The 18,902-nt window shown below is 38.5% G+C and overlaps 1 protein-coding gene and 1 long non-coding RNA gene across 4 annotated transcripts; one reads left to right on the top strand and one right to left on the bottom strand.

Annotated features, from left to right (window-relative positions):
- Nucleotides 1-11,446: 11,446 nt before the first annotated feature.
- On the bottom strand, nt 11,447-12,388 carry LOC117845453 (uncharacterized). Its single transcript, XR_004638068.2, has 2 exons — nt 11,976-12,388; nt 11,447-11,835 (listed from the first exon to the last, which is right to left on the bottom strand). It is a non-coding gene; the product is annotated as an uncharacterized lncRNA (long non-coding RNA).
- Nucleotides 12,389-14,283: 1,895 nt separating this feature from the next.
- Nucleotides 14,284-18,761, top strand: LOC117844521 (uncharacterized). Of its 3 annotated transcripts, none has more exons than XM_034725216.2 (8): nt 14,284-14,581; nt 14,915-15,008; nt 15,964-16,031; nt 16,816-16,888; nt 17,163-17,263; nt 17,361-17,462; nt 17,708-17,807; nt 18,272-18,761. In XM_034725216.2, exons 2-8 carry the CDS (start codon nt 14,925-14,927, stop codon nt 18,341-18,343), a joined length of 600 nt encoding a protein of 199 aa, XP_034581107.1. In that variant the 5' UTR covers nt 14,284-14,581; nt 14,915-14,924; the 3' UTR covers nt 18,344-18,761. The 3 variants fall into 3 exon arrangements, with proteins under 3 accessions (XP_034581107.1, XP_034581106.1, XP_034581108.1); XM_034725215.2 differs by having other exon boundaries at nt 14,294-14,581; nt 18,256-18,761; XM_034725217.2 differs by having other exon boundaries at nt 14,295-15,008; nt 18,256-18,761.
- Nucleotides 18,762-18,902: the final 141 nt, after the last annotated feature.

Below are 18,902 nucleotides of genomic sequence, written 5' to 3'. Positions count from 1 at the left end.
TGGAGGGTATTTTAGAATTTTACGATTCGTTTTTAAAATTAGCTCTCATTAATCAGGTTTGGATGGCAAATGAACTAAAGTTTAGTTGGAGGGTTAGCTGATTTTGCCGAGTTTGGATGGCTAATGCAGTAAAGTTTAGTTGGAGAGTTAACCTCACTGTTTGGATCATCAAACTAAAATTTATTCGGAGCCTAACCAGATTACACATTAAAAATATGTCCACAGAAAAGAAACTAGCAATGCAAAAACACACACCAAACAGGGAACGCACCAAGCAACAAAACAAAAGGAAACACAATCAGGACGGTGCGGCACGGACTGCAGCTGCGACCGGACAGGAGCAGGGTGATGGGACGGTGAGCGTCAAGCAGTTGCTAGGATAAGGTAGTTTGGAGTTTGGATGGATGACGAGCAGCTGTCGCAATCTGGATGGATTTTTTTTTAATTTTTGATCCCTGTTTCCAGAATATTGTTTACTCTTTACAGGGGTGTATATACAAAATTCTAATTTTCAAAATAACAAGCATTTATCCTATATTCTTGCCTTTTGAAGGTTGTCATATAAAAGCGCATTTATAATTTTTAAACCAGCTAACCATAATTACCAGCACATTTAATTCTTTTTTGCATTATCCAATGTGTATTCTTATTTAATTGCCTTTTTTTTTTCTCACTCCAAGCTTTAGTTCGTGAAGGTGCCAATTTGTCGGAAAAATCCTAAAAATTTCGATCAAAAAATCCTCAAAAGATATGTTTTGATTCAAAACATGGAAACAAATTTACGTACAGCTTTGCAAAGATAAGATATTTTTGTAGCATCAAATTTTTTGTCCGTCTATGGGCAAAGTTGCAGCAAAGTGAGTGCAGCCAAGAAGTGTTGGGTTCGGCATGCCGTTCTTTTGGAGATGGCAATGCTGCATTTTTTTTAGTTTTAATGGATGGTCCTTCAATTTATGAATTAATTTTTGAGTAGTTTATATTTGTTGAACTCATTGTCTCAAGTAGCAGTGTGATGTAATAAATTTTGACTGATGCTCCTCTCCGAAGGGGACTAATGCCGGAGTTACTATCCATTATCTTAAAAAATCATTGTGTTAGTAGAATGGTTGACAAATAATTAAATGATTGCTCCATATTGGAACCTTTTAACATGCATTCAGTAAAGTGATTAAATTTGTTTGGCTTATTGGCTACTCGATTATTGAATGTTTGGACGACAAGTATTTGATTTGAGTGAAGTAGTCATAAGACATACAAAATTTAACGCATTGATCATACTAGCATTTTTATAACATAAACATCATATGCCACTTCTAAAGTTGCAGATATAATAACATTTCTAATTTACATGCATAATTTATGTTTTCTGTTTAGTTCTCCCATATCAGAATATGTGGAATCCTAATTCATGTTGAACCTATTGTATCGGTGCACATTGTAAATCATGTTTGTCAAGCACTAGTTTTGAAATGTCATGGGGAATTTTGCATTATTTTGTTCTTTATGCTGAAGTGTATCTTGACTATCTTAGGTATTTATTTGAACATACTGAATCAATCAATCACAACACATAGATGAGTACATAATTACATAGAGCTGAGCATTCACGTGGAAAAAAAAACACTTGTTTCAAGCTTTGTTTGGGTGTACTGTAGTTGAAATTAAAGAATATTTGTTTATCTTAAAATATTTTAATAGTTTTTCCCTATTCCTAATTTGAGAGTTGAGATGGTGGAAACATGGGAATGGAACACAACATAAGTTGATGTTGGTAAGTTGTACATGTTGATCTTTCTTTCTGTTTTGATAGAGAAAATTTCTTTCTCGTTGCTTTAGAAACTGGCTCTACATTCTAGTGTAAGTTATTTTTTTAACCAGAGGCAAACGTTGATTCAATCATCCAGTAAATCTACAAATATCTGAACATTCATACAGTATTTTCTTATTAAAAAAAGACTTCTAAAACTAACATTTTATTTAGAAGGATGTTCCAATGTTTAAAACATTAGATGAACCTACAATAGTACAAATATATCACAGACATCAATAATATGATGACACTAACAAAGCCATGATTGAAGTCTTAACTAGGACCAAAGAAGCTAACTATTATTGGTGTGAACTTTATTATATTATATATACAGAGACAATGTTTTCTATCATGTTTTCATAAGTGCATGTTGGACATGTTTGGCAAATATAAATCAGAGCTAGCACAACACTACACTTGATTGACCAAATATGTAGTTATTATGAAAAATTGATTATTCCCACATAGTGACTAATATTCAAGAAACCACATATAATGGATGGATAGTAGAATGGTCAACTGACTCGATTGATGTGAACAACCGGTTATATATCAACAGATCATCAGACTATCATAATCAATATATTGAAATTATTGCGCTGACTGCATTGTCAAGATGAAATTACAAACATAATTGAATCTAGTTTTTCGGCTATGCAGTCCATGTTTTGTACATCTTCCTTGCATTTCTGCCACACAACTCCTCTAATTTGATAGATATGGTAAGTAGTAGATACATATAACCAACTAAAAGTTCATAATCTAGAGTTTTTCCTTGCGATATAAGAGGGTTAAAAATATAGATGAGTTTTTGCTTGCGATATAAGAGGGTACATTAAAAATAGAGATGAGACCTGGAACTCTGCTCTCCCAAGTAATGCTTCTAAGTTCTAATCGATCAGTTTTAAATAATCTGCAGAGGTTGTACATCTTTACCCACAAGTCGTGTTTCCCATAAATGCCTGGGTTAATTACTTCCTTAAACACTTCCGAGGTAAGTGGCATGGGTTCACTACAAGTCCTTTACAAAGATTTCCTAACAAGTAGCAACCCGCTAAAGTTTTCAGATCAGTAGCAAAGCATAAACCTCTCTCAAGACTGCAAAGCTACCATAGAGCAGATCAGTCTGAGGGCCGGGTTATACTCCATCTGCCGCCGCTCCTCTTGCCCTTTCGGTAAGGTTACTATAGATTAAGGTTTCTAATTAATTAGCCAAGCCATAGCCATATAGCCTTGTGGTTGCACTATTTTCCTGGGTAGTCGCTCCATGTTCCAATTAACATATATGATCTTGTAATTAAATCAACATATAGGATCATAGAGTAAATAAATAACCATGTTGTTCATTTACCAACCTAGTTGAGCAAACTAAGCACCATCCACCATCAAGTTTATTTAATCAACCTAGAAGGTATGGTCAAAAGAAACTAGGTATCATCCTTAATAGGAACCCATCATATTAATGCAAGCAATAAATAAATATTGTGAATAAATTGCATGTCATTTAAGTATAAATGGGAATGAGCAAGGACACTTACCTTCCTCAAAGCCCTACTGCTGCTCGGAGTCTTCAAAGCCTTGATCTTCAGGAAACTCCTCGAACGGCACGTTGTCTACGCATCACACAAGCACATGCAAAGAAAGCAATACGATAAAATAATAAAAAGTACACCAAACATTAGTAACAGTATTGAAAAGCGGTACAAAACTAACCTACGCATTAAGATGAACACGTGAGCGAAAGAATCACTCAAAACGAAGTTATAACACGAAAGATATGAACTAAACAATATATAAGGGCTTATCTACGAAAAACTAAACTTTCAAGGGCTTAAATTAAAGAAATCAAGGGCACAAACCTAACTAAATGTATAAATCTAAGGTCTACCGAGCAAAAGAACCAAACCAGGACGTCAGGCACTATTTTGCAAAAGAGCAGGGGCTAAAACAGAAGAAAAAAGATTTGAATCTAAAGATCTTTGAACTGGACAAGACTTGGATGCAAAAACTAGAAGACACGGGGTTGGTGTTGGAGGTATGCCCTAGAGGCAATCATAGAGATGATGATATTCCCTTGTATCCATGTTTTATATTGTGTTCCTTGAATATCCATTAAAGGCTACTTGAATTGATTTTAGATGTGGATTGACTTACTTAGGGACTATCAAACGCTACACCGTAACTGGGTAGTAATAAAGGTAGCTTTCAGGTTTGTCAAAATGCATGCTGTGAGGCATGGTCAGTCAAGATGGAATTTGCCCCTCTCCATTTGAGAGAGATATCTCTAGGCCCCTCGAGTGATCGGATCCGAAAATGCATGGTCAGGCTCCGTGAGATTAAGAGTTAACCTAGAAAGAGATTCCGAATCACAGCATCGAGAAAGAGTGGTCGGCTTGGAGCTAGACCAAATATCATGAGGCAAAAGGAATAGCATGTATGTGATGTTGTGATGGTTCGTCTGATATGATCTTCGTGTATGTATAGGAGTTAGCATGTTTGGCTAGAGGCCACTACTAACTATTGGCCGAGTAGGAGTACTCGGGCTATATCTATACGTATATGAACTTATAGGGTCACACACCTAAAGGGCTGGAAGCCCAATTCGGATATGCACCTGCTGTTGTTAAGAATGCTTACAAGAAAGTATGTGATGCCAACCTCAAAGTAAGCTGCCTTATGCTTGCTTGCATGGAACTCGAGCTACAGATGCAGTTCGAAACAAACCATGAGGCGCACGACATGATCGTGGCGCTTAAAGACATGTTCCAGACACAGGCCAGGACTGAAAGGTTCAATGTGTCTAAGGCCTTTGTTGAGAGCAGAATAGCTGAAGGTGCAGCAGTAGGACCGCACGTAATCAAGATGGTTGGTTATACTCAACAGTTGGACAAGCTGGGCTTCCCACTAGGCCAAGAGTTGGCCGCTGATTTCATTCTTTCATCTCTTCGTCTAGCTATGGGAACTTCATCTCGAACTACCATATGCATGGGACAGAGAAGGGTCTGAATGAATTGTGTGGCATGCTTTAGATAGCAGAGGCTGACATTAAGAAAAGTGCTGGCAACAGCCATGAGATGGCAATACAGAACAAGCCTAGCTTTAAGAAGAAGGGCAATTCTTGGAAGAAGAAGGGCAGGGCTGTCTCCAAGCCAAACCCAGCGCCCAAGGTTAAAGCTGGACCTGCTCCAGACAAAGAGTGCTTTTATTGTCACGAACTTGATCACTGGAAAAGAAATTGCAAGCAGTTGCTAGCTTCGTTGAAGAATGGCGGAAGTAAGAGTACTTCCACCTCAGGTACGCCTATTATAAATGTTATAGACAACATATTTCTCGCGGATACAATTATTAATTCTTGGGTATTTGATACCGGATCGGTTGTTCATATTTGTAATTCGATGCAGGGACTGATAAGAAGTAGAAGTGTGGAAAGAGAAGTTGATTTCCGCGTGGGCAATAATGCAAGAGTTGCTGCGTTGACCGTCGGGATGATGAACTCCACCTCCCGTCAGGAATTATTATGGAGTTGAATAATTGTTATTTTGTTCCTAGCTTAAGTCGAAACATTATGTCTCCTTCATGCTTGATGAAGGATGGTTATTCATTTTCGAGTGAAAACAATGGTTGTGTGATCTCTAAGAATAATATGTTTATGGCTTTTGCACCCTTTGTGAAGGGATGTTTGTTTTAAATCTTGATGATTCACCTATCTATAATATAAGTGCTAAAAGACCTCGGCCTAATGATTTGAGTCCTACCTACACGTGGCATTGTCGTTTGGGTCATATAAGTGAAAAGCGGATGAAGAAACTCCATTCTGATAGACTTCTAACTTCGTTTAATTTTGAATCATATGAGACATGTGAGGCTTGCTTGCTAGGCAAGATGACCAAGGTGTCTTTCACAGGTTTTCTTAAGAGAGTAATAGACTTGTTGGATCTTGTACATACCGATGTATGCGGACAAATGAGGACGACGGCTAGAGGAGGATTCTTATACTTCATAACTTTCACTGATGATTTTAGTAGATATGGCTATGTCTACTTGATGAGGCACAAGTCTGAAATCTTTGAAAAGTTTAAGGAATTTTAGAATGAAGTTGAAAATCAGCGTGGCAAGAAAATTAAGGCCTTACGATTTGATCATGGAGGCGAATATTTGAGCCACGAGTTTAGCAATCATCTGAAGAGCTGCGGAATTGTTCCACAGCCTACGCCACCTGGAACACCTCAGAGAAATGGTGTATCCGAGCGATGTAATCGAACCTTGTTGGACATGGTTCGATCAATGATGAGCCAGTCGGACCTACCGTTATCATTTTAGGGATACGCTCTAGAAACAGCAGCTTTCACACTTAATAGGGTAATAGGGTACCGTCTAAATCCGTAGTTAAGACACTATATGAGATGTGGACTGGAAAGACTCCCAGTTTATCTTTTCTAAAGATTTGGGGATGTGAAGTATTTGTCAAGCGACTTTAGTCGAACAAAGACGAGTGGAGGGAGGTATAAATAGCCCAAGGCACTAAAGAGCTATTGCTCCAATGGCTAGTTAAAGTGTACCATCAGATGTTCCGATGGTATGTATTTTTTAGCATCGGAATAAGTCATATGCACCTCCGTATTTTGGCCATAACTTCCAACTCCGAACTCTGCTTTCGATGAACTTGTACTTGTTGTAAAGCTTGTGAAATTCTACACAAGACTCTCCGAAAATCTAGATGATTCAATCATCTTTTGAGCACTGGATGAATGCTATAAGTCCAACAGCACCGTTGGACCTTTCGGTCACCACGTCGCTACTCTTCGTATTTTGGTGATAACTTTTTTCTCCAAACTCTATTTTTGATGATCTTGTACTTGTTGGAAAGATTATGAAATTCCACACAAGATTCTTTAAAAGTCCAGACCTTTTGATCAACTTTTAGCATTGGATGAATGACTAAAAGTTTGATGCATACAAATTTTCAAGCGTCGGACCTTCTGGTGCCCACCTCACCCATTTGTCAACCTCTCTGGAGATTTTGACAAAGTAAATATGCAAACTCATATGGTAGCATCGGATGATCCAGTGCATGCCCTTGTATGTTCATCAAATCATCCATTGAGTGAGCACATCTTATTTTGGGCATAACTTTCTACTCCAGAGTCCGATTTTTGTGATCTTGAACTCTATAAAAAGTTTGTGAAGTATTATGCATGATTCTCTAAAAATCCAAGCCATTTAACAAATCCAAAAATAATTATTCATGGGACAAGTCAAATTTACTTGTGAAGTATTATACATGATTCTGTAAAAATCAGAGCCATTTGATCAACCCAAAAATAATTATTCATGGGACAAGTCCAATTTATTCCTCTCTTTGTCCCGGCTTCGGTATCTTTTTTTGTGATGCATCCATGGAATCTATGAAATCCTACAAGAGCTCATTCTTGATACAAATGTTAGTCCCAACAATAATATTATCATTCAATCACCAAAATCACAATCATGCCTAGAGGGCCATTTTTGGTGCACAACCCTCGGGAGGAGCAAAGACCTATGGTACATGATGTCCTGGACACAGAGTTTCAGAGCCTTAGCCAATCGTCTCCGGCCAACCATACAAGATGTCTACATGTGTATAAGATTTATAAAAATATTTTCTATAAGTGATTTTTGTCTACATGTGTCATGTTTGATTCTACTACTAATGGATAAAATGAATGGATACTTACTAATTGCTACCACCCAAACCATGTACTTATCTAAATGCGAATTCGAATTTGAGCTATCCATCTTGTATTCGTATTCGAGAGCATCCAAATCTGTATTCATATTTAAGTTAAAATATGGTAAAATATGCTATCCAAATCTGATCCCATGCGAATCCGATCCGATTCCATCCCTAATGCTAATGCTAGCCTCTCCATGTCTAGGGATTTTATTTTTCTAGAATTTATTTATCAATTTCTCGTATTCTAGGCATTCAGTGGATGACTAACAATTAATGGCAAATGCATATTTCATTTACTTCTATTCATCGTATCATAGAGTTCTTTCATTTACTCCTGTTCATCATATCAAAGACGTAATGATAGTCGATCTTTCATTAACTTCTGCTCATCGTATCCACCTACTATAAAAGGCAAGGACATTATGCAGGGTAATCTAAGGAGAAGGTAAAAGCCTGAAGTTTCAAGGGTTGTTCTGTAACGAGGACACTGTCGATGTTTAGGAGCTTGTTTTTCTAGGTAATGATGCGTAGGAGCTTGTTTCTTGCAATACAAAAGATGGAAACAAGGATATGAGATTTTGAAGACATGACTTAGTTTCCATCCCATACTTATCTTCCTCTATATCTCTCTCTGAATGACTAAGACTATATGAGCATCTCTAATTCTATACATCTTATCTCCAAACACTAAATAAGCTTTAAACCTACATTAATTTTAAAAGAAAACTGCAAGGGATGGGATACTCTTACTTAGAGAGTCAACTCCTCCAAGGAATTCAAAATTCAAAATCAACTATATTATTTTTACATTTTTTAGGCCGCCATGAATGAGTTACTGTTTTGAGCAGCAGCTCGGTTTGAATAATTTGGGATGGAGAAGATGAGTAATATTGAAAATAAATTTTCAGATATGGTTTCTTATACGAACTGCATCAGGAAAAATAGGCAGGGATTACCAAGGGTAGTTCTTACCGACTACCTGCGACTTCTTGTGAAATTCACATATATATGGTAATTGGCCCATCTTCACAACAAATCGTTTATGAAAATACATTTTCACTCGGCCACCTCCACAGGTACCTGGGCATATGAGCCACCAAAAGGAGGGTGTCTTAGAAAATCATTTTTGTAATAGTGAAGAATATGATCAATCTTGGTGTAAGAAAATGAAAAACGAATATATTATATACTGCCAATAGACCTTATTATGGTATTTGGAAAAATACCCCCTGTGTTCTTTGTTTCTTTTTTCTAGTTGAGTGTGAGATCTATGGCTAGCTTTGAAGGCAGCACTGTTCCTTTTTATTTTGGAACTGGAAAAGGCACACACTGTTATCACTCACTAACACCAACTAATCAAAAAAGGATATGTTCGATGTTTTGCATTGAAACGAGTTGACGATGTTACCACCTCAGGTGTATTTTGGAGCCTCCTTGATCTGTTATGAACCTTTTCATCTAATTAATCCTCATACACAGCATTGCAAAAGAAAAAAAAAGGAGCATTGTTTTTCTAGCAAACCATCGGTTCACATATGCCTCTTATTTAGTTTACAAATGACTAAAGTTGGCATGTTTTTCTAGTGTGACTGGGTCTGTTCGGATACATATGCATTTTGTACTACTTGTGAGCTATCCAGCGATCGTCCGGCATTCTTGAAGATGGTGACCAAGGCAACTGAGATTTTTTTCATGGACTTGAATATGTAGTAGCAATTAAGTGGATATGTAGTATCATGACCACTAAGCCAATCGTTGAGTAGCACTACATATGTAATGAGAAGTCTAATCGCTTGCTTAGCTAAATAAATCGCCCAGGCTGCTAGAAACGCTTGGGTCCGCCACTGGTTTTCCTGGTGTCGGTCGAGTGGTGACAACGATATTCATATTCCTGATGCCTCCCAAGCCTCAAGCTAGTCAATATAACTGAAATTAACCCTGGCCACACTAACTTCACAAGGCGCACACTACGCGCAGCTGGGTAATGAACACACCACACAGAGTGTTCAGTATATATAGTGGGCTTAATTTGCACAAAAAGGTTGAGCCAACGCTTTGGCCACATTGATCCTGCTATGTATTATTTAAATTCAACGACGGTTAGTTGCACACCTGCCACCCTAGAAATGATATGGAAGATTGAAGAAACCATGAATCGTGAGATTAGGAGTGATTATTACAACTCAATTAAAATGACAAAATGTCAGCCTATCAGAATGTATTGTAAATTTCAGAGTTCCTAATTACTTTACCACCACAACTGCCATAAGAATGTATTTATTTAACACGTAAAATCAAATAGCGCGCGGCCAATGCTGCTACCACAGTAATATCAGTCCAATATCTCTCAAGTTTGTTAGGTGCCGCTCTCAGAAATTTGGATCCCTCTTGGTTTAGGGAGCGGTATTAACAACGGACGTATTATTCAATTTTCTCATGTTTGCCAATGTAGTTCCCGGAGAGGCTTTTACTCTCTTTTCACTCTTTTGATTTTTTTTTCCTCATGTGCCTTAGCTTCTAAATTATCTAGTTGTTGCTGCTACCTTTTTTTAAAAAAGATCCAACTGTCCAACAAATACTTTTAGTCACAAAACAGTGCAAATTGCAGAAGATTCAGTGCAAAGCATATACAAGCTCGGCCACTTGATTCAACCGTACCATTAGCATTGACTCAGGCTCGGTGGTACATATAAACGAGCATTCGTCGACCCGTTAGTACTGGCTAAATAAATTTGGATCTAATACTAATTCTAATATTAATATCAGATTCAAATTTAGTAGCCCGTAGCCTTGGAGAGGCCATGTTCCCAATGCTTCCCATGCCCAGCGTTGTCGGAAGTCGGAACGTACTGCCGCATATAGCACGTACCACGCACAACCAACAAGCTAGCTAGCAGTACAGTGAATGATGCATGGATCTATAGGAATAGTGTGGCATCTGGTCCAACGATACCATTAGTAGTGCTGCCTCATTAGCAGGCATGACGCCTCTCTACCAGTGGATGGCAGATGGCATCTTGAGACACATAGCTACAATTTTGACTGGAAACATGCATAGCTAATCATGATGGCAACTTGAATTCTCAAACAATGTCACGGCGGCTGTGCTCCTGGTGCCTCCCATGCGTAGCATCTATACTTACTGCCGCATCCAACGCTGTGAACAGAGCCATCAAGCCGGCGCCCGGCGGACAAAGTTTATAACGTGTCATGGTGTGGCTTCAAGAATGTGAAGAATGAAGTAAACTGCGAAGGAATAGCTGCCTTCCCTGATTTATAGGGTGGGAAACAAACATGCTGTTGGGGGCTAAATAAAGACAGTGACTCCTCTACCAACCCTCTTGAGATCAGCTGGGAAGCACCCGGGCAACAAGGGGCTCTTTACAGTTACTGATTGTATGTGGGCACGTTTAGATGAATTATTTCGAATATCATGTTCACATCATGTGCCTATTTTAAATTCACTTCGAACGAGTACTATTCAGACAAATTAATAGGTGAATCAATATGCACAATATAAAAACTATAATATAATCAATGTATGAGAGGAAATAGTTGCATCTACCATGTGCTTTCACACATGACGCACTAATATATATATTGATCTGTTTTAACTCCAGGATAATGAACTATATGCACAACTACATCACTCTGGTCTAAATGCTGTTCAATGGCTCTATCAGCTCTGTTACAAAATTACAACCACAATATGAGATTGACATACCATATATGGCCATCTACAACCAAAACACTGTCTTTTAAAGAAAAAGGAAGAATGAAAATGTCTCAGATACAGCCGCAATATTGGCAATTACAAGTGTCCTTTCACGAATGATGAATATTCATATCGATATGATATGATGACAAAAGAACTATATATTCACGAACGGAAAAAATCAATGCTATGAATGCAATGGAGTCTATGAACAAATACATATATTTATTGGATTCTTTTTTCTTACTCCGTACAATTGAGTCGTGAGAAACTACGTACTACATAGTACGTATTACTGAGGACAGTACAGAACTGTAGTGTTGAAATGGAACCCACATTTAGATACCAGAATACAAGTGGGGAAAATATGTCGTGTTGGAACATACATCGATTTTATTTCGGGCAGCCTTTAGCAGATGCGCATGGAAAGATAACTGAGATGCACAAGGATTTGATCTGAAGGCCACTTATTCAGACCCGGACGAGTGACGACCTACTAGTGGCTTCCCAAGCAACAGTTCTCATCGTCAGAGCCACAGCAGGTTTTGCCACACTGAATCCAGATGCCATTCCTCGTGAAATAGCAGCATCGGCACCCTGTCATTGATCATAAAAATCTTCACATGAGCGATATATAAATTATTTACATATTTGCATGTCCTGCGTGGATGGATCACACGACATGTGATCTTTCATTACATGGAAAACTTGGGGGGAAAAAACAAAACCTTCAATACCTTGCGGGTGAATACCGTCCCTCCTGGCTGCTGCAGGCATGGCCACAGCAAAGATGACTGCAGCCATTGCCCAAATGAAGAGTGCAAGAAGTGTGTTCCTCCTCATCCTACCTCAGTCACTCAAAGCTCCACTTCCAAAATCTTAAGACTTGTGAGCAGGTGATGATTTGGGCGACTAGCTCACTCTCCTTTTATAGATGCACAAATATTCCCATCCATTGAATCGCATAATACAAAACGTTCATCCACCAGTATGGAGAGAGTGTGATCCTGACGTGGAATGTCCTTTTTTTGCTTTCTTTCCCTTCGAATGCAGCAATGTTTGAATATGCATGTGACATATGAGACAATGAGTGAGATAATGAATCTTTGGCTCTCATAGGCTCTGAAGACTTCAGTCCATTGGCCAGCCAAGCTATGTCCGCCTAGTGGAAATGCACGGGGAAGTCAAAGAAGTTAGGCACTTTTGGACTATACAGTATAGAAAGAACATGATCGTCATGTGCCTCGGCCTGCATAATGGCTGTGTTTGGTCTCATCTGCTGGCTCCTTGGGTTGTTGAGGTTTCCCTCTTACCCTTGAGCGAATATTTGCCTAATCCGTTGGACAGGAGATGTTGGCTATTACGATTTATATGTTGCAATTATATTGGAGGGTTCAGACTTCAAACTCTCGTATGGGCATGTTTCAAACAATTGAATAATAACTCCTCCAATTAACCAAAGCTTACTAGAGCTAATTGTTCCTACACACAACAAACCAGCAGAAAGGATCCAGTTATCTATAATCACACACTAAACATGACTTCCGGCACATGCATTTTTCAAGAGGATTCAGATGTGTGAGCACTGAGCACGAGTGGCTTCCAAGGCAACACTTCAATTCTCATCATCATCGGAGTCACAGCAAGACTTGGAAGCCAGTCTTCGTGAAATAGCAGCACCGGCACCCTGTTAGTATTAATTCATCACCGTAAAAACTTCACATTGGTATATTTACGGCAGCGTTCAGCAGTGAACGAGTCACTTGACACTGTACCACAACACTAAAATGCCGGTACAAGTAGAAAATTACTGGTATAGGAGTAGCTCTCTAATGTGTCGGCTGAGGATTGAAGTTGGTAAGTAAGAGATGTAATTGTGACCGCAAGAAATCATTTAATCCTTGACAGATTTTTTTGTGATGTTTATAGAAAATGTTATAAATAGGGCAACATCTCTGATAATTTATAGATTTTCGTTACATATTTGCAAATGACCCATCCGGGCTTTAATTTGGGCTCAGTTTCTATGACAGAACCTCTAATAACTGTCATAGAGTGAAAATAGAAATCGTCACGAATTTGATATTGTGCTCAAACAATAATACGGTGATAAAGAAACCCATCAGTTTAAGATACTGAGTTCACACATGGATCCAAACTACTGCATAATATTTTTTTATGAGAATGTATTATCCGAATTCTCTGAATTTATTCATGTTTAAATTCTGTTTTTCTTAGTTTTATAAATTGTTATTGCATAGGAAAAACTCCCATTATATATATTCTCTTAAAACATTTAGGCCCGCTTCAACATTCTCCTGGGCTTAGCCCGCTTCGTCCCAGCTCCCCCGCAAGACGGAAGAAAAATGAGACTCAGATCCGAGGTACTTTCAAATTTTGTATATGTACTTTTCTTTTAAAATGACAATCTCCTTTCAAAACAACTTAATTCTTATTTTAAATAACTATCAATGTGATAAAATAAGATCCAACATCAATGAATATTTTTATAATAAAATCAACTAGAAGTGTTTGATTGTACTATTTCAACAAGAAAAATACACTTTTGAAAAATGTATAAAAATGTTAAGCATAAGGACACATCTGAAATGGACATAGCAAGTTGTTGTAGTAGGTTCCACAAAAATATTGAACATGGTCTTTAATAAGAAATTGAATTGGTTCTTCATACTTTGTCGTAGTTTTAAAAAAAATGTTCAGTGAGGCCTCTTTGGAATTATTAGACCTGATCGCAGTATGATTCGCACCTGCTGGCATTGTTATCATCTCCATAGTCCATTAGCCAAGAAACTGAAACTTGAAAAGCTCGCAGATGCCTCAGACCACTCATGACAAAGCCAGATTTTTCATATGTTATGTTTTCTGACAAAACAAAGGCCCCATTTATTATATATCCAACAAAAACTGCGGTTTATAGTTCTACAACAGCCAAAAAGAAATATACAGATTCATCATGCTACATGCATCTATATATTGCAGAACAGGAAGTTGGGATTTGGCCATTTGGGAATGGGACCTTGCAATTTGTAAAGGTTGGGGGGCATGTCCACGTCGGAGCGCTACGTCATGCAGCCACGCAACTCCTGATCCAGGGGGCAAGAAGAACTCGTTGCGGTCCGGGTTGCGCCGTCACCGGCTCACCGCTCTCCTTGCTCCCCCCTTCTGTCCCCCGCCGCGGTCTCCCAAGAGGCCCGATTGACGCCCCCGGCTCCCACCGCATCGTCGGGATACGCCTGCCGTGCGCGCGGGTTGAATCCGGAGCTCGACCCCGTCGTCTTCATCGACAGTGCCAAGCCCTGCTTCGCTTGTCATCCATTCTAAGGTTGGATCTTTCCTTTCTGCGCCCACATGTTCTCCATCTGAGCCGAGATCCCAAATTCCCGCAGCATTAGGCTTTCATTCAATCGCTCGGATCCTAGATTCCAAACGCCTAACTCGCCGTGGGTTTTGGCCGTACCTGCGGATTCTTTTTAATGGGATGAAATAGGCTAGGAAAAGTACTGTATTTCTCATTAGGAAAATGGGGAAAGAAGCTTTGTTTTGTTAGTACATTGTCTTACCCGGCGAGGTTATTCTTGAACTGCGATTTCTTTGTTGATAATGTTCCTGTGCAAGCCAAATATATATTGGTTAACTGTCGGCTATGTTTTTCCAGGTATCCCGCGATGGGGATCAGCAGGACTCAAGTGAATCTGCTAAGGTTGCTCGACTCTGCTCCACGGCAGGAGAACCAGGCTAAGCTCATCCATGTAAGCACAGGGATCCCTTAGATTTGTAACAAGCTTATGTCATACAATTGGATCCCTTGGCCTTTTCCATTCAGCTAGTTTAGGGCCTGTTTGTTTGAGCTGCAGTTTTTGAGCTTTTTTGAAAAGCTGCTGCTGGCATTTTGGTTCTAAAAAGCCAACACTAGCTTTTAGAAGATGTGTTTAGGCCCTGTTTGTTTGAGCTTCCTGGCAGTTTCTCAGCGTGAAAAGTCAGAAGCTCAAGCAAACAACGATCTTCTCGTGTAGCTTCGGAAAAGTTGGAAGCCCTGAAAAGCTGAGTTTATATGGAAAGTTGGAAAGCTCAGTTTTATGAGCTTTTCGTAGTTTTTTGAGCTCAGAAAGCTAAACACATTTTCTAAAAGCTGGTGTTGGCTTTCTAGAAGCAAAAACCCAGCAGCAACTTTTCAGAAAAGCTCAAAAGCTGCAGCTCAAACAAACAGGCCCTTAGCTTTTTGGGCTAAAAAAGCTACAAAAATCTCGTTAAACTAAGCTTTTCAGCTTCCCATATAAACTCAGCTTTTTCAAGCTTCTGGCTTTTCGGAAGCTGCACGAGAAGTTTGCTGTTTTTTTGAGCTTCTGGCTTTTCACGCTGAGAAGCTGCCAGGAAGCTCAAACAAACAGGGTCTTAGTCTTGAATGGCAAAAATGAACTGTTACACTTATTTCTCTATATTGCATTGCAGTCGGAACTTTTGGTCTGCATCTAGTGCAGCATAATCAGAAAGTTACAATCTAGATGACGTTTTTAGGTTTATGCAATAATTAGGGAAATGAAGTGAATATTCTAGGGGGGGAATCATTTTTGCATTCTTGGATTATTTGCTGATTCCTAACAATACCAATGACTAGTTCATTTTTAACTTACGAGACACGATGAGTATCCTTTCTATGATATTCGACTTGATTGTTCTCTTAGCATCTGTAGCCCTAAATTGCAGTATGTCACCACATCCCGGGAACTGTTAGAGCAGCTGGCAGCAGAAACTACATCAGAAGGGATATCAAGGTATATATGAGTTTTGTGTGGACAATAATATTGCAGCTGACACATTTTAGGACAATAAATAGAATATAGTATAGACTGCCTATAATTTATGACCAGACTAGTATTACCTGATGTCCAGTGTTAGAATTAGCTGTCTGTCAATCCATCTTTTATTTTGTACAGATTCATCTAACCAATCATTTTTTTTAAAAAAAGAAAGAGATTCATCTAACCAATGCAGTATATTTTTAACAAATGAACTGGTTTCTTACGTTCACTCATGGTGTATTCCAGAATAAATAAATTGTGCTGATGACTGATGTCTCAGGGTCCTTCATGCTAGTATTTTAAGCAAGGACTCCGTGGACACAGTTGAATAATGAATAACTAATTAATAATTTTATTCTAGTGCAATCCATTAGTCAATAGTCCACTGTAAAGTTTTAGTCGTGTTCATTCTATGCATGCCAAAATAAGGGGCTACTTCTTCCAAACTCATAGTTTGTTACCTTCATTATTAAATCTTAAATAGGTTTTATGTTTGCAAAGTACTTGTTGTTACTCGATTATGCTTACTCACTATACAAAGATAAGAGATTTCTATCAACTCTAGAATTGTATGTTTCAATCAATTTCATTTAATAGATAACATGCTTTTAGCTCACCAAACTGATTCTCATTTTCTTCCAAATACTGATTTTTACTGATCTGGCCTCCAGTGTAGAGAGTTTTGCATCTGCTATTTTGATCATCGTTTATGTTATTGTTTTTCACATCTGTTGAGAATGCATTCCTCTTAATTCAGTGTTTCAAAAGTCAAATTGAATGAGTATTCTGACAAGATTGAAGAACTTGCTGCAAGGCTTGCTTCCAAAGTGGTATGCTTTTTGTTTATCCTATCAGTCTTCACTTTTGTATGAAATACATCTTTTCGAGATTTTACAATTATATGTTCTGGTATTTTTCAAAAGCTGGCTATTTGATGGGCTATAAATGGATGGATTCCTTTGGACTTTAGAGTTGTTCTGGCCTTCATACCACTTTTGAAACCGTCGTGCATTTTACTCTTTTTTCGAAATGTAGATGCTCCGCCATTTAGATCTGATTGCACAAACATTAGCACTTTCTAAATACTATATTTTTACGGTTCAGCCAGATGATGCACTTAATGAGATACAAGAAGAATACTCTTCCGAAGTGGAACATGTAAGAAGTCCAATAGCCCTATCCTCAGGATTGAAGAGGAGATTAACGTAAGTTAACTATATTGCCTTGCATGTGCAAATTGGTAATCTACCTTTTCTCTCGGTGCTAGATCAAGCTCATTTTTTGTGAATTGTGACGAAGCAGTGCTCAAGTAGAGGCTAGAGAAACTGTCAGCGAAAAAGAAAGAGATGTTGGAGCACCTATTAGATTGGATGCAGACGCCCAAGCTCAGATTGAAAAACATAGGTACATTTAATATTGCCTTATTTTCTTGGTTGTTACCCATGGCCTCTCATTTACCTGGCCCTTTTGCCATATTAGTCTGATGACTTGGCATTCTTTTTTTTTTTGCCTACTTGTGTGTCATGAATCATTTTCAATCCTTTCTACTGTTCTCAAGTGTAACAATGCTGCATAGGCTGTCTAGTTTGGATGTTACTTATTTAACACTGAATTGACATTTTTTCTTTGTGACACCTCTATATATGCAGAAATCTGCAAGAAGGTTTTACCGATGAAATGGTTGAATTAGCTCGCCAACTGAAGGAGACCAGTCTTTTAATGAACCAATCTGTGCAGGAGACTGAGAAGGTAGGCCTTTTTTGAAATTCCATGCCATTTGTTTCTGCCACCTACTCACCTGATAAAACTTGGCAAACATGCAAACCATTCAACATTCTTGTACTGTTTCCTGGATGCCATTCTATGATACGATTTATTGTAACTGTTTTTGTGCCCTTACATCAGCATTGTTAGTGTACTCATTGTAGAAATATAAACTTTAAGGAATAATGCATTGTTAATGTACTCAATTTGGAACTTTGGTCAATAATTCAGTTGTAGTTTTTGCATAGTTCTATATAATTCATATAAGTAAATGTTAGGATCCTGGCTGTCAATAATATGGCATTGTAGAGTTGCATCAAGATCACTGCAGTACAAGTTTATGTTTCATCGAAGGACACAAACTCTGTGTAGCTTCTTGTATGTTTTAGTTTGTTGAATGCTTATCCTGAACGTTCATATACTGATGCTGCAGATACTTGATTCAACAGAGAGGGTTGTGGAGCATAGCTTGGCAGGCACCAGTCATGCTAATGCACGTGCAGTGGAAGTGTATTCATTGACCTCCAAGACAACATGTTTCCAGTGGCTTCTGCTTTTTGTGATGACCTGCATGTTTTTCATGGTGGTTCTGCTCATACGGATTACATGAGACCCTGGGACTCACATACAGCACATGATTTTTGCTTCTTGAAAATGGTGTTCCAGTCTTACTAAGACCATGAAAGATGCTGGGCACTTTCTCTAACAAGGTTCCAACTGCCACACAAATATATATTGCACAATGGTTGCTGACCGAGTCATGTGAATAATTCCTCCTTTTTTGGATAGCTGTATTGAGTTGTGTTCACTGTATATATGCCCTATATGGATTCCATGTTTTTAGCTAATGAATAGAAATGTGACTGATTACTGGAAGTGATTAAACTGTAACTGCAGGAATGCCAACTGAAATACAAATATTGAGCCAGTTATTCTGTTGCTTTGTGCCCCATGATTATGTTCCCATCTAGCTGTTTTATCCAAATGTGGAAATGTGAGTGATACTGAAAGCCGTTGCAAATGCTAAAGATGGATCTTCTTTAGTGATTATGTAGTAGGATGGGTGCTATTTGCCTATTC

This window comes from Setaria viridis, chromosome 2 (assembly GCF_005286985.2).
Source record: "Setaria viridis chromosome 2, Setaria_viridis_v4.0, whole genome shotgun sequence".
Classification (NCBI taxonomy): Eukaryota; Viridiplantae; Streptophyta; class Magnoliopsida; order Poales; family Poaceae; genus Setaria; species Setaria viridis.
This window is presented reverse-complemented; position numbering and strand designations above follow the sequence as displayed.